Genomic DNA, 14,584 nt, shown 5'->3' on the forward strand with positions numbered 1-14,584 from the left:
GAGGGCTGGGAGGGCAGGTGCCCTGGGCCCCACCCTCCTAGTTCTTTGTATTGGGGTTCTGTTTGATGAGCGGGTTGGAATACTGAGCGGTCTGGATGATCTGTGGATCTACCCTCTCGCAGACCCCCACGCTGAGGCTGAGTGCCTGGGACGGAGGCAGGGAGACCCGGGCCTCCCCTGGGCTGCCCTGCTTGAGCATTGTTAAAGGACTCCCCCCTCCCCCCACCCCAGTTGCTCCTGTGCAGCCTCTGACTTCCTGGGGGTTCGGGCACAGGGACTGGGTCCCCTATGTTGAGGCTGGATCGGGCTCTTGAAGACGCTTCACGATGGCCTCTGGATAAAGGGGAGGGTGACAACGGCGCTGCAGTGACTGCAGGGGTCCTGCTGGTGCGGGCAGCGGTCGGCGGCTGGGCCTGCAGATCTGGGCGGTGGGCTGCGAGGCAGTGCTCTGGGAGCCCTGCTTTTCTAACACGGAGGGGAGATGGAGAGAATTGAGGAGCAAGGCCCTGGAGGGAGGGGGAGCCCTGCAGGTATGGGGACGCCCGAGGCCTCCCATGAGGTGTAACCGGACCCCTGCGACCTATCGGACACCGGGGTGTCTGTGGTCCTGACCCCCGGCCTGTTCCTCCACCTCCCGGGGCCCCGTCCTTTACATAAGGCCGCAGGAAGCTGGGCCGTGGGCCAGGCCCATGGCCATGGCCTTCACGGAGCTGCTGGACAGCCTGGGTGGTGTGGGCCGCTTCCAGCTCGTCTACACGGCCCTGCTCCTGTTGCCCTGCAGCCTGCTGGCCTGTCACAACTTCCTGCAGAACTTCACGGCCGCCGTGCCCGGCCACCACTGCCGGGGCCCCGCCAACCACACCGCGGCCGCCGCCAACCACTCGGGGGCCTGGCTGAGGGCCACGGTACCCCTGGACCAGCTCGGGACCCCTGAGCCTTGCCAGCGCTTCACGGAGCCTCAGTGGGCCCTCCTGAGCCCCAACACCTCTGTCCGTGGGGCGGCCACGGAGGGCTGCAAGGACGGCTGGGTCTATGATCGCAGCATTTTCCCGTCCACCATCGTGATGGAGGTCAGCGGGGGGCCGGGGTGGTGGCGGGAAGGTGGGGGCGGGGGGCTGTGGCCTGAGGCCGAGGCTGGAGCGTCCCTCTCGCTCCCCTGCAGTGGGATCTGGTGTGTGAAGACCGCCCCCTCCGCGACCTGGCTCAGTCCATCTACATGGCCGGGGTGCTGGTGGGCGCCGCCGTGTTCGGCAGCCTCGCGGACAGGTGAGCCTTGAGGGAGGAGGGCCCCAGCCACCTGAGCCTCTTCATTTTACTTTATTGACGTTGATTTGTCTAGAGATAATACATTCGCATGGTTCACCATTCTGGAAGGTGTGAGAGAGTCTGCAGGAAAGTGTCCGTTCCTGTCCAGTGATTTCTGGAGGGTAGTCTGGTTTCTGTGTCTCTTACCAGAGATATTTTATGATTTTATGTAATCCAAGCCCCCGGGTACTTATGCTCTGTCCCATCTTTGTCATACGGTTGCTGGCGCACCCCACGCCTGGATTTTACTTTCCCTTCAAGGCTCTGCATGTTCCTTTAGGAAGAGCTTTCTGGTCCTCCCTACTGTCCCTGCCGAATCCTGCTGTACGGACGACCAGAACTAAGCAGACCGGCCCCTGAGGGTAGCCGACAGCCCTTCTAGAGAGACCCCGGGAAACCCAAACATAGCGCTTGGCTCCGATGGAGTGGGCTCCACACCTCCTCCGTCCTCCCCTTCTGCCTCCCCCTCTCCTCTCCCCTCCCTGCCAGTTCCGGGGCGGGGGGGGGCCCTCCCGCACCCTGGAGTGCAGATTGCCCCCACCCTGCCCCTGTGCTGCATGCCTCAGGCCCCTCGTGGGCAACTCTGTCATGACCCTGGTCATACTGGGTCGCAGCACAGCCTGGCCTTCCCATGGATGAGCTTGTCTCTTATCCCTGGTGTCATGTTTGTCACCAGCCCCCAGTGCAGGACGGTTACCTAGAGGTGATCGAGGCATGTTTGCGTCACAGAATGAATGAGCGAATGAATGAGTGGATCACGGGCTGGGCAGTGTTGGCCCCCTTCCTGGCCTGCTGCCCTCCCGGCCACGCTAGGGCTCTGGTCCTGGACCCTCACAAATGGGCCGTGCCCAGGCCAGACGGGGTTAACCCTGCTACCCTGAGCCCTGCCCTTCGACCCCTTTGTGGGGTGACAAGCCCCCGCCCCACCTTGACCTCCCCAGCATGACCAGTTCAAATGAGGACTTGACGCTGGGGTCCTGCTCCCGCTGGCCCGGGAGTCCTGGTGTGAGGCCTCTGTCCAGCCGCAAGTTCACTCAGGGGACCCTCTCGCCACGGGCTTTACCTGCCTCTGGACCTTCACAGAATCCCCACCTTTCCCCAAGCCCCGAAGAGTAGGAGCTGGGTCAGAGGGCCAGAAATGCTCCTTGAGTGAAGGAACAAAAGAGAAAAGACATCTCTTCGGGTCTGGTTTGGTTCCACACCACGCTTCTCCCTCCCTGACCAACCTCGGTCGCCAGTTCCTGGGTCCCAGTCACTTCTGTGAGGAGGGCCTGGCCTGGGGGGCAGCTTCCTCCGCCCTCCGTCGGCAACCCTCACGAGGGATGCGGCTGCTGTCCCCAGGAGCTAACCCCGTGCCCGGCGCCCGGCTCAGGCTGGGCCGCAAGGGCCCCCTGGTCTGGTCCTACCTGCAGCTGGCAGTCTCGGGGGCCGCCACGGCCTACTTCGGCTCCTTCGGCGCCTACTGTGTCTTCCGGTTCCTGATGGGCATGACCTTCTCCGGCATCATCCTCAACTCCCTCTCCCTGGGTGAGTCCAGCCAAGGAGGGGCCTGGAGGGGAGGAGGGCTCACGGAAGTGGGGGTGGCGCCCTATTCGTGGACGTCTTTCCTGTTGTGCGTGTTGAGATTCTCGTCCAGTGACTTCCCCTCAGAACCCCACCGTGGGGTTCTTGGGTGATCTGGGCTCTCAGCCGTGGACCCTGGGTTGCAATGTGCCCCTCTGTGCGCTGAGAGGGTTGGACTATTTCCTATGTGCGAGAGTCCACAATAAGCACTTAGTAAGCACCTACTGTATGCCAGGCTCGGTGTGGGCTCAGTGTGGGGACGCAGAAGGGAGCTGAGACACAGTGGTCCCCAAAGCTGTAGGCAGCCTTAAGATTCTGTGGCTCCAAAAAGGGCAGGGCTCACCCAGTCTGCAAAGGTGGTGACTCCTTAGCGTCATGGGGAAGACCAGGCCCCCTGGAAGCCAGGTGGGAGTGTCCCCCACTCGCAAAGTGACAGGGTCCGTCCTCACTCCAGGCTGGGTTCAGGCAGCTGCTGGGAGCACTGGTGTGGAGCGCCGTGAGGCAGTAGAAAGCCCCCGTGCGCACAGGCCTGCTGCCCGCTTGTGCTAAGGGCTTAGTTTGCACCTGGGCCACCTGGGCCACCACCAGGCTCCGGGAGGGTCTGAGGGACCCAGAGACGGCTGCCAAAGACGGAATGGCTCTTTCATTTCAGGGATGGGGGGAAATCTTAGGGCTGGAGAACCAGGGTGTACCAGGCTTGCACAGCTGACACCCCTCTCCCTGAATCAGGGCACTGAAGGCTGTTGATCTCATGCACGATCCCAACAAATCCCAGCCCACTCGCCTCAGTCTCCAGGGCGGGCGTCCAGCCGCGGCTCGTGGGGTCGGAAGGCAAAGGCAGACACTTAACCGACTGAGCCACCCAGGCATCCTGAGGAGGGGGTTCTTGTGGCTGGAGCAGAGCATGGGGTGGAAAGGGGGAGGGGAGTGGTGACACATGAGGTCAGGGAGTTAGGGGTGCAGATCCTTAGGCCCCGTGACCACTTATGGACTTTGCTTTGACTCTGAGCAAGACAGGAGCCATTGGAGGGTCCCGAGCTGAGGAGAGGCCTGACCTGACCTGACTCAGCATTTGCCAGGGTCCCCGTGGGGGCCAGTTCCGGGGCTCCTGCGGTCACCAGCCAGTGGCAGACTCGCTTGAGCTGAGGGGGTAGCAGGAAGAGGCGGGAAAGGCTTGACTGGATTCTGTTGGTCGAAGCAACAGGATTTGCTGACTGACGGGACATACGAACTGCTGCTCGTGGGACAGAAGCTTCCCTGTTAACGTGCTACGGTTGCCTTGTGAGAGAGTGCGTGATTCATTAACCGGTCCCCCATGCCTGGACAGCAAGGTTGTTTCCAAGCTTTGCTATTTACAAAAAAATCATGTAATTAAGAGCCATTGTATTTCCTTTCCTACCAACCGTTTACATCTTTTGCCTGTTTTTTTGTGGGTTTTTTTTTCTTTTCTTTTTGTTTTTTTCTTTTCTTTCTTTCTTTCTTTCTTTCCTTTCCTTTCCTTTCCTTTTTTTTTTTTTTTATTTTTTTGCCTTTTGGTCGGTTTCCTATAGATACATAAGAACCCTTCCAATATTAGGGAAATTCACCCTTTATCTATAATCTGAGTTGCAAATTTTTTGTTTGCCTGTTTTTGCTGACATTACGACTTGACTTATGGTGTTTGCTTTTGTTGTTAAAGACAGTGAAGGTGTTTGTTTTTATATGCAGACACTCTTATTTTTATAAAGTCAAGTTTGTTGACTTTTTTGTTTTGTTTTGTTTTTACTGCTTCTGAGTTTTGTGGCATTCTTAGAAAAGCCTTTCCTGACTCTAAGATTGGGAAAAAAAATTGCCATGATTTTTTCTAACATTCTGGTGGTTTTATGGGTTGTATTAAGTTCTTTGGTGCACTTGTGTCTCAGGAGGTCTCTGGAAGAATTTCAAGTGGCCACGGAGTCGCCCTGAAGGGCACAGGTGGATTAGACAATCGTGGGGGGTATGAGTCCCACTGATCCTGTCCTGATTTTCTCCACAGTCGTGGAGTGGATGCCCACGCGGGGCCGGACCGTGGCGGGGGCGTTGCTGGGGTACTCCTTCACCCTGGGGCAACTCATCCTGGCCGGAGTGGCATACCTGATCCGCCCCTGGCGGTGGCTGCAGTTTGCTGTCTCTGTTCCTTTCCTCATCTTCTTCCTCTACTCGTGGTACGTCCCGACAAATGTGACTTAGCCTCACCCGTGACCATCTGGGGCTCTGCAATGACTGGGACTTGTTGGACGTGTTGGGGACTTGAAAGAGGCTCGATGCTTGTGGGGACCACAGGGTCACGGGCACTGCCTCTGGCTGTCGGGAAGCTCGGATCAAATCCCTTCCATTAGTGTAAGGCTCCAAAATGTTCACGTGGTTTTGCCTCCTCACAACAGGAGGGGAACTGAGGCACAGTCCAGGGAGGGCCCACGGCTCATTCAAGCCACACAGCAGGGTCAGAACCGGATTCAAAACTGGATCTGTGAACGTTTCTAAGTGCCCTTCAGTTTTCCCTGCCTGCTGTGCTTTGGGAAAGGGAAGACGGCATGTCCCCCAGGCTTCCTGAGTCTGTAGGCAGCAGGACGGTGTGCTTTTTTAGGGTCTGAAAGAAGGGGAACGAAGGTGTACTTGGGTTTGGAGAATGAAAGGAGCTCGACTCAACCCTGCCATCCTTGATCCTTCTTTTGGTGCCAGGTGGCTGCCGGAGTCGTCCCGCTGGCTCCTCCTCCATGGCAGGTCACAGCTGGCTGTGCAGAACCTGCGGAAGGTGGCCGTTATGAACGGGAGAGCGGAGGAGGGCGAGAGGCTCACCAAAGAGGTAGGCGCATGGGTGGAAGAAAGGGGGGGGACCGTCTGCTGGCCTCAAGGTGGGCCGGGACTCAGTAGCTTCCCAGGACACACCCACCACCCAGGTGAAGAGGGAAGAGTTCCGGTGAGGCAAACAGGTGGACCCACTGCATGGCTGTGCGATCGGAGAGCAATAATTTAACTGCTTGTTCATCAGTCCATCCAACTGTGCCGTGGGGAAATGACCCCTTCCCATTGACACCTAGCCGAAATTTAAATAAAATAATAAAATAAAGTGACAATGTCAAAGTAGAAGTCATAAAATGAAATTATCAAAGAATCAGTAACAAAAGTACCCTTTACGGTAAATACCAGCATAAGATAGTTACCAGTTAGAAGATAGTTACCATTTATTATAAATAAGGACGGTTTCTCAAGCCCCATGCTGAGCACTCTGCTAAGGGCTTTACGGACATAATCTCATTTCCTGTGTTACTTTTGCGGTTGAGGAAACTGCAGTTTGAATGGGCTACGTCATTGGCCTAAGAACGCACAGTGGGAAGCGGCAGAACCACTCAGAACCCCTGCCCTCCACCACTGCCCCACCTATCTCAGAGTCTCTAGCAGGAGTGAGGCGTGAGGGTCCCTCGAGAACCACAGGTGGTAATTCCCGCCTAATCAGCAGGCAGCCCAGGAGCCTTGGGGCTCACACTGGAACTTCTCCGCTTCATCCCGAAGCTCTGGAAGCAATTTGTTGAGAGCCATCCGTCTCAGGATGGAGAGACTAGAACCAGCCATCTTGCCGGGGACCTCAACCTTGACCTTCCTCTCCACAGATGAAGGGACTCCTTGCAGGAAAACAGGGTCCCAGATCCTTCCCTTCTGCTGATCAAACTTCCCTTGTCCAGGTGGTGAGCTCTTACATCCAGAGTGAGATTGCGAATGTCCGCACCTCCAACTCGGTCTTAGACCTCTTCCGAACCCCGGCCATCCGAAAGGTCACATGCTGTCTCATGGTGGTCTGGTAGGTGATGTGTTTGAGCCCAAGTCTTTGACCTGAGGCAGGGACACGCCTTCTATCCCCACTTCCAGACTCTGTTCTCAGATACTCTTAATGCAATGAGCAGGTGAGCCTTGTGAATTCAGTCTTGTTCCCTACCCTTTCTCTAGGGGCCTCTGGCCCTCTGCTCAGTGCTGAGATGTGGTCATAGATGAGTCATCTGTGCTGACCTAGGGACCCCACATCTGGACAGTGGGTCTCACCTTAGTGGGGGGGGGTTACCCATTGGAATCACCCACAGAGCTTTTCCAAATTGCACCTCGTCCCATCCTGATAGAGCCTTGGGGTTTTCCAGGAGATCTGGGAAGTGTCGCACTCTGGAGAAACACTTGTGGGTCCAGAAGGGGACAGACGGGAAACAATAATGTCTATGAGGTATGACAGGTGTCCTTATGGCAGTTCTCCTGACTGGGGCTGCTGAGGGCTTCGTGCAGGAGATGACATCTAAGCGGATTTTACAGAAACGGTTGTGGAGTTTGCCAGGGGACCAGGAAGGAATTCACAGCAGCCACATAGATAAACAGGAAGTGTAAAATGGATAAAACCACAAGGGCACTCTGTTCCCATTAGCACAGACTGGCAGCTGGCAAATCCTAAGATGAGAAACTGATTTATAAAGGGGTAGGGGGGTCATTTGAATTGCAGTTGACGGGATGTCCTAGATACGTAAATAGTAAGGGCTGCTATTTGTGAAGTAGGGAACACAGGCGATAGGTGATCTGTTCTCTGGAGGAGACCCAGCACGCTTGTTTTGTGGTTACCAGGCTGTGGTAGAAGACCAGACTACCTGGGTGACCTTGAGCAAGTCAGCCGGCCTCCTGGTGCCCCAATTTCCAACTTATGTACCTACCCCTAAGGTCCTTTTGAGGACTGAATGCTTAGACACGTAACCCTCCCAGACCTGGCCAGGGTGCGTGCTCTGGTAGAGTCTGTTCCCTGACAAAGTTCGGAGCTGTGTCCCCTGCACACTGGAAATGTGGGATTGTCCACCCCTCTGGACCTTTAGAGGGCTTCTGCCCTGGGCAGCCAGAGAGCTCCTCAGAAGCCAAGTCAGGAAGGTGACCCTCTCCCACCAGCACCCTACCGGCCCACAAGCCCCTACCTTGCTGTCCTCTTCCCACTGAGAAGCAACATCACGAATGAACAATTCCAGGGTTGAGAGTCCCCTCTTCGATCCTTCTGGAAAGAGTAAGCTAAGGCCCATTTCGGTTAGAAGGAAGTAATTCGGGCAGCTAGTGACCGGGTCACCCAGACGGAGTTTCTGCCGGCAGGTGGGGAGATTTGGGAGGAAGAGGAACTATGAGGAACTGGTAGACTTTCATGAACTTCTGTGGTAAATGCCTTCCGTTAACTTGCATTTCTTTTTCTCTACTGGTTTTTTTCCCCTAAATTACAAAAGCACTGCATACTCATTGGAAAAAAAATATTTTTTCAAACAACCCAGAAACGTATAGGCAGGATAGTGTATTGGTTGCGAGGCAGAACTCAACTGTACTTCAGTTTAAAAAACCAAGACAAAACCAAAGGCAGGATTCTGGAACCTGACTGCTTGCATTTGAATCTCAGCTCTGCCACTTATCTGCCACAGCCCTGTCTTGATCTTGGGCGAGTTACTTAACCTCTCTGTGCCTCCGTTTCCCCAACTGTAACATTGGTATCGTAAGAGTACCTACCACGTAGGGTGGTTGTGAAGACGAGAAGCATGAAAGTATGTGAAGCCGATAGAACAGTGCCTGACACTTGAAAACTCAAGATGTGTACCCGCCACCACTGTACGAGAGGAAAGCGAATGCCCCCCTCCCGCTGCTCCCCCCAGCCCAGCAGCAAGCCCTGCCAAGCATGAGTCTGTATCCTTCCAGACCTTTGTACACACAACACACGCACATGTAATCTTACAAAAATGGGTTAATACCATACATTTCTGCTACTTGTGTTTAATAACTTAATCATACCTGTAAATATCTTTACAGTGTTACATGAATCCAGACCTGCCTGGGGTCAATAAGAATTACTGTATCACCTTTCTAGAAATGTCTTCTCTTTTTCTCCATCCCCCTGACTCACAGAGCTGGGGTAGGTGGGAGTGATGGTAGGCGTTTCTCAGGAAGTGCTAAGGGGGCAGAGGCCACGTCCTGCTTGGAGAGAGCCCCCTGCCAAATTTCATTTTTCCACCCCTCCTCCCCCATACGTTCCAGAGCCTGCGTCTGCATATGGTCTTGTAGGGACACGAAACCAGGCTGACCCGCCGGGGTTCATGAGGGCCAGTCCCATGCTCTTATTGTTCAGTGGGAGAAATGACACATGACAGAAAGTCCGGCGTCGTACTGTTGATAACCGCACAGTTCGGCCGCGTTCGGTGCTGATTCTGTCTGAAGGCTGAGTAATTACCCCTGTGTACCACATGCTGTTTGTCCATCCATCGGTTGACGGACACTCAGGGTTGCTTCTCCCTTTCTGCTCTTGTGAATAATGCTGCTATGAACATGGATGTACAAATAACTCTTTGAGACACTGGCTCAGGGACATGTTAAATTTCTCTGGAGAACCCCGCCCCCCCCGCCCCGTGTGAGAACTCCAGACCTTTGCCATCAGATTGACCGTAAACCCCATTGGTAGAAGCAACCATCTGCGGGAGCAGACTTCTCAGTAAACGTTGGGAGACGCTGTGAGGGTCCAATGGGGTCTTGGCCTGGTTGGAAGGTTCTCATTTTCTCCTTCCAGCTCTTAGATATGAAGCCCAGATCAGCCACTGAAGGCTGCAGGTGAATGGGCTGGAGCAGAGCAGATGGAGTAGACACGCCCACTTCAGAACGCATGGATTTGGACTCGGGGGAGCAGGTGGTTAAGCAGGGACATGGAGGGAGGATCCTGGGCTCTAAGAACCAAGTCAGAGACTTGGATTTGGTGAGGCGTATGGCAGGCGGGTTAAATTCAAGGGATTTTAACTCTCTGAGAATGACGTCCTGTGTCGTTCATCCTGTGTACCATCCCCTGGGTCCAGAACCGTGAAGCCTGGGCTGGAGCAGGACCGTTCTGCTGCCTCTTCCAGGTTCTCCAACTCCATGGCTTACTACGGGCTGGCTATGGACCTGCAGAAGTTTGGACTCAACGTCTACCTGGTGCAGGTCCTGTTCGGGGTCATAGACATCCCGGCCATGCTGGTGGCCACCACCACCATGATATACGTGGGCCGCCGGGCCACCGTGGCCTCCTTCCTCATCCTGGCCGGGCTCATGGTGATCGTGAACATGTTTGTGCCGGAAGGTGAGCCATCTGCTTCTGCCATGACCGCCCGGGAGCCTCTGGGGTCTGGGGTCTGGTGGGCAATGACTACAACAAGGGAACAAGGCTGAGGGGTGTTCTTCTGGATCTGGAAAGGAAGTGACCGTCCACTAGCAGAGTTTTTACTAAGCACTTAGCGCTTAGTATCAGGGTCATGGTGGAGAATTGGCAAAGACATGGGTCTTTGCCCCCAAAGCATTTACCATCTTGTCAAGGAGATCAGGTTGACGACCTTAGAAATTCCCGATGCCCAGGGGCTCCAGGCCAGTGCCACCAGTGTCAGGGAACGGGACCCAAGCATAGGTGTCCAAAGAACAGGCCAGTGATTCCAGCAAGAAGCCAGGGTTGAGTATCAGAGTCCTAGAGCTTGTGCAAAGCCGAGGGCCCATGGGCTTGGGCAACTTGTCTGATTTCTCGGTGCTTTATCGCCTTCCTGTAAAAGGGATAGATTATTACTATCGGTAATAATTGGTGTTTTGACATATTTTCTTCCAATCTCTTTTCCTTTTTGTAGATTTTGTATTTCACATAATTGAGATAATATTATATAATGTATGTACATATATAAATAGAATTATATATGTATATATATGTATGTCTTATATATATATATAATATATCCTATTTCACTATGTTATAACGTAAATATGCTTTTTCATGTTATTTATTTATTTTTATTATTATTATTTTTAAAGATTTTATTCATTCACTTGAGAGATAGTGTGTAAGTGCCTGGCAGGGGAGGGGCAGAGAGAGAGGGAGAAAGAGACTCCCTGCTGAGTGAGGTCAACCCCAGGACCCTGAGATCAGGACCTGAGCTGAAGTTAGACTCTCAACCAGCTGAGCCATCCAGGATGCCCTATTTATTATTATTTTTTAAGGAGGCTCCACGCCCACCGTGGGGTCCAATGTGGGACTTGACCTCATGACCCTGAGATCAAGACCTGAGTTGAGACCAAGAGTTGGATGCTTTATGGACTGTGCCACCCAGGCGCCCCAATAGGCTTGTTCATGTTCATACAAATGTTCCATGACCCTGATTTTGTATTACGATGGAATAATTCATCCAGATTGGTGTTTCACAACTCTGGCTGCATGTTGGAATCTCCTAGGGACCGTTAAAGAAAGGCCCAAACTTGAGGCTATCCCCAAGAGGCTTTCATGTAACGGAGAGGGGTAGGGCCCAGGTGTGGGTGTTTTATAAAACCCCCTCCTGGATCCAGTGTGCAGCCTGGGGACGTACCACCGTTTCCTTGACCATTGCTTCAGTGTCGGGCGTGTGCGTTGGGGTTTTACTATCATAACCGAGGGCAGGACAAGCCAATGATGGTAACAGCAAACACTGAGTGAGCGCGGAGCTCTTTGCACTCACGACCTCACGGAAACTTAGGACAGCCCTGCGAAGCAGGTGCTGGTGTTTTCCTCATTTTACAGTTGAGGACAGGGAGGCTCAGAGAGATTGAGTGACAGAGACCGAGATCACCCAGCTGGGTCAGAGCTGGGATTTAACCCAGGCCTAACTCCAAACTTTGTCCTGCCTCGGGAAGGGGGAAAGGAGGCAGAAGTGAGAGAAGGGCAGTGCAGGGCATTCTGGGGCCCCGGTGAGAACACGAGGTAGTGGGAATCCCAATCCTCTCTACCCATTTCTCTGCGTCCCTCCTCCCTTTTCGGGTTCTGAGCCTCAGCCTCTGCCTCTTCCCCATATCCCGTCCCCTCCTGAGCACCCCTGCTCCCACCGCTACCCCTCTGCCTCCCTGATCGCCTTTGGGCTTCGGAGCTCCCCCTAACCCCCGGCTCTGCCTACCCCCTGCAGATATGCAGACCCTGCGCACGGCCCAGGCGGCGCTAGGCAAAGGCTGCCTGGCCAGCTCCTTCATCTGTGTGTACCTGTTCACGGGAGAGCTGTACCCCACAGAGATCAGGTGGGTGCACGGGGGGAGCACATCAGCCCCTGCCTCGTGGGACGCCCTGGAGCTCCAGGCTGAGCTTGCTGAGCAGGACCCCTTCTCCTTTCTGTCTGTCCCCTGACACCCAGGGCCCGGCACTCCCGGCCCTCTAGGCAGCCTGGGCCATGGCCACTGACCAGTCTGCACTTTTTAGGCAGATGGGGATGGGCTTTGCCTCGGTCAATGCCCGCTTTGGGGGTCTGGTTGCACCCCTGGTCACCACGCTCGGGGAGTTCAGCGCCATCCTACCGCCCATGAGCTTCGGGACCACTTCGATCCTGGCCGGGCTGGCCGTCTGCTTCCTGGCTGAGACCCGCAACGCGCCCCTGGTGGAGACCATCGAGGCCATGGAGAGGAGGTAAGGAGCCTCTGGGCATGGTGAGGGGGAATGACCAAACAGGCTGCAGGTTCCCGTGAAACAACTCGGGGCAATGAGGGTCCTCCCACTGCTGTTACAACGTCATGGTTGGTGGGTGGGAGCGGCACTGGGAAGACCAGCCTTACCTACTCACGTTTGTCTAAGAGGCTTGGCTTTCATCAAGGACAGACCCAGCCATGAATGGTGAAACAGCATGAAGGATAAACTGGAAACTAGGCAAAGCAGAAGCATGGGTTGAAGTCAAGCCTGGCAAAGAGGTGGGGATGACGATTTGTGGGGAGGACAAGTGCCATATTCTCAAGCAAAGACAGGCCCGTGTGGCTGCCTTGGTGGCCTTCAAATTTGGCCCAAGCTTCCTGGCAACAGAAAGAGATCCTCTTAATGACTTTTGTCGTATTGTCAGAGAGAAAAAGGGCTACCAGTTCTCTGGGGAAAGTGAAACTTTCCTCAACAATTAGCACTAGAAGAAATTTCTCTCGTGGATATCCTTAGGGAGGTCACTGAGTAAGGTGATGTCCTTGATGATGTTTCTAAAAGTGCCAAGCAGACTTGTTGCATTTCTCAGCAACAGTGGGGTCACTGAAGGCCCTTGGTTGTGGGGAATGGGACCGGGGAAGGGAACAGGACCCAAGTCTGTTGCTTTCTCTGAGTCCAGCTTGATCCCACAGCTGGAGCCATCTATGCGCAGAGACTGTGAGGTGGACTGTGTTTGAAATCCTTAAAATAATCCCCCGTGAGCATCCTACAGCAAACCTGAGCCATGGACTAAGGCTGGACTCACATAGATCAAGGACATTTCCTTTGGCAAGTCCTGGCAGTTCTGCCTCCAAAATATATTTAGAATCTGTCCGTCTCTCTCACCCCTGATCCCCCTCCGAGTCTGGACAGCTCTAAAATCCTCGTATCTCCTCCGTCCCTTCCACTTTCTTCTTTATACAGCAACTAGTGTGAAAGGCTTGCCATGTAAAGAATCACATCACTCCTTGCAGCCCTTCCCTGGCATCCTCTTACGTTGAAGATAAAATCTGAAATCTTACAAAGCTCCCAGGATCTGGCCCCTGCCAACACCAAGGCTGCTTTCTCTGTCTGGAACATTCCTCCCTTTGCTCTCTGCCCTTTTAATTCCCATTCATGCCATAGGTATAGGTCTAGACACCCCAGATGCTGGGTTAATCTTCGTCAATAACCCAGTCTGAAGCCTGCTTGCAGGTGCTCTGAGACATTGCCTGAGGGACCCAAGTACATGAAGAGACAACTGGAGGGAGTGCCCCCCGCCTGCCCCGATATTACTGTAATGATTCTGGCCTGGGCCTTTTTAAAGTCACATTTTGCTTACCTGAGCTACGGGAAAATCCCAATAGTGCCAAATGAAATTTGAGTTTTGGGTAACAGAGCTTCCTTTGATCCTGCCGGGAGCATTTATTATAAAGCTATAGTATCTTATTACAGATGTGAACCAATTACATGATGGAGACGATTTACTAAAAATAATTTAATTTAATTTATTTACTGAGAGAGAGAGTGCAGGGGAGAGGGAGAGAGAGAATCTCAAGCAGACTCTATTCCAAGCACAGAGCCAGGCATGGGGCTCAACCTACAACCTTGAGGTCATGACCTGAGCCAAAATCAAGAGTCTGATGCTTAACTGACTGAGCCACCCAGGTGCTCCTAAAAATACTTTTAGTTTTTAAAATTGTTGAGGGGCGCCTGGGTGGCTCAGTGGGTGAAGCGTCTGCCTTCGGTTCAGGGCGTGATCCCAGGGTCCTGGGATCGAGCACTGCATTGGGCTCCTTGCTCAGCGGGGAGCCTCCTTCTCCCTCTGCCTCTGCCGCTCCCCCTGCTTGTGCTTTCTCTCTCTCTGTCAAATAAGGGAATAAAATCTTTAAAATAAGAGAAGAGAAGAGAAGAGACAAGAGTGGGGAAAAAGCCATTCTTTCTCACAACAGTTTGCTGATTGGATCTGACCTAGCTGGTCCTGTCGGGAGTCGGTTGGTCCCAGGGGGTGTGGACCAGCTTGCCCACGCTGGGAAACTAACCGATATCCCGAATGCAGAAAGCTCTCTGAAGTTCCCCAAACGTTGCAGAGTAGTCCCAGGCTTTGTATTGCTTTTATCGTTTATTTTTTAAATTATGTATGTGTGAGGGCGTCTGCGTCNAATAAAATCTTTAAAATAAGAGAAGAGAAGAGAAGAGACAAGAGTGGGGAAAAAGCCATTCTTTCTCACAACAGTTTGCTGATTGGATCTGACCTAGCTG

General features: G+C 53.7%; 1 protein-coding gene across 1 annotated transcript in view; it reads left to right on the forward strand.

Annotated features, from left to right (window-relative positions):
* Positions 1 to 320: 320 nt before the first annotated feature.
* The window catches only part of LOC100482420 (solute carrier family 22 member 20), a 52,247-nt gene continuing 37,983 nt past the window's right edge, over positions 321 to 14,584 (forward strand). Inside the window, exons 1-9 of the mRNA XM_034644936.1 lie at positions 321 to 1,070; positions 1,163 to 1,266; positions 2,678 to 2,832; positions 4,883 to 5,051; positions 5,569 to 5,692; positions 6,570 to 6,685; positions 9,771 to 9,985; positions 11,817 to 11,925; positions 12,104 to 12,307. Coding sequence (XP_034500827.1) covers positions 690 to 1,070; positions 1,163 to 1,266; positions 2,678 to 2,832; positions 4,883 to 5,051; positions 5,569 to 5,692; positions 6,570 to 6,685; positions 9,771 to 9,985; positions 11,817 to 11,925; positions 12,104 to 12,307 — 1,577 coding nt within the window. The 5' untranslated portion in view covers positions 321 to 689. The remainder of the gene's footprint in view (positions 1,071 to 1,162; positions 1,267 to 2,677; positions 2,833 to 4,882; positions 5,052 to 5,568; positions 5,693 to 6,569; positions 6,686 to 9,770; positions 9,986 to 11,816; positions 11,926 to 12,103; positions 12,308 to 14,584) is intronic.

The sequence above is a fragment of the Ailuropoda melanoleuca genome, chromosome 16 (assembly GCF_002007445.2).
Source record: "Ailuropoda melanoleuca isolate Jingjing chromosome 16, ASM200744v2, whole genome shotgun sequence".
NCBI lineage: Eukaryota > Metazoa > Chordata > Mammalia > Carnivora > Ursidae > Ailuropoda > Ailuropoda melanoleuca.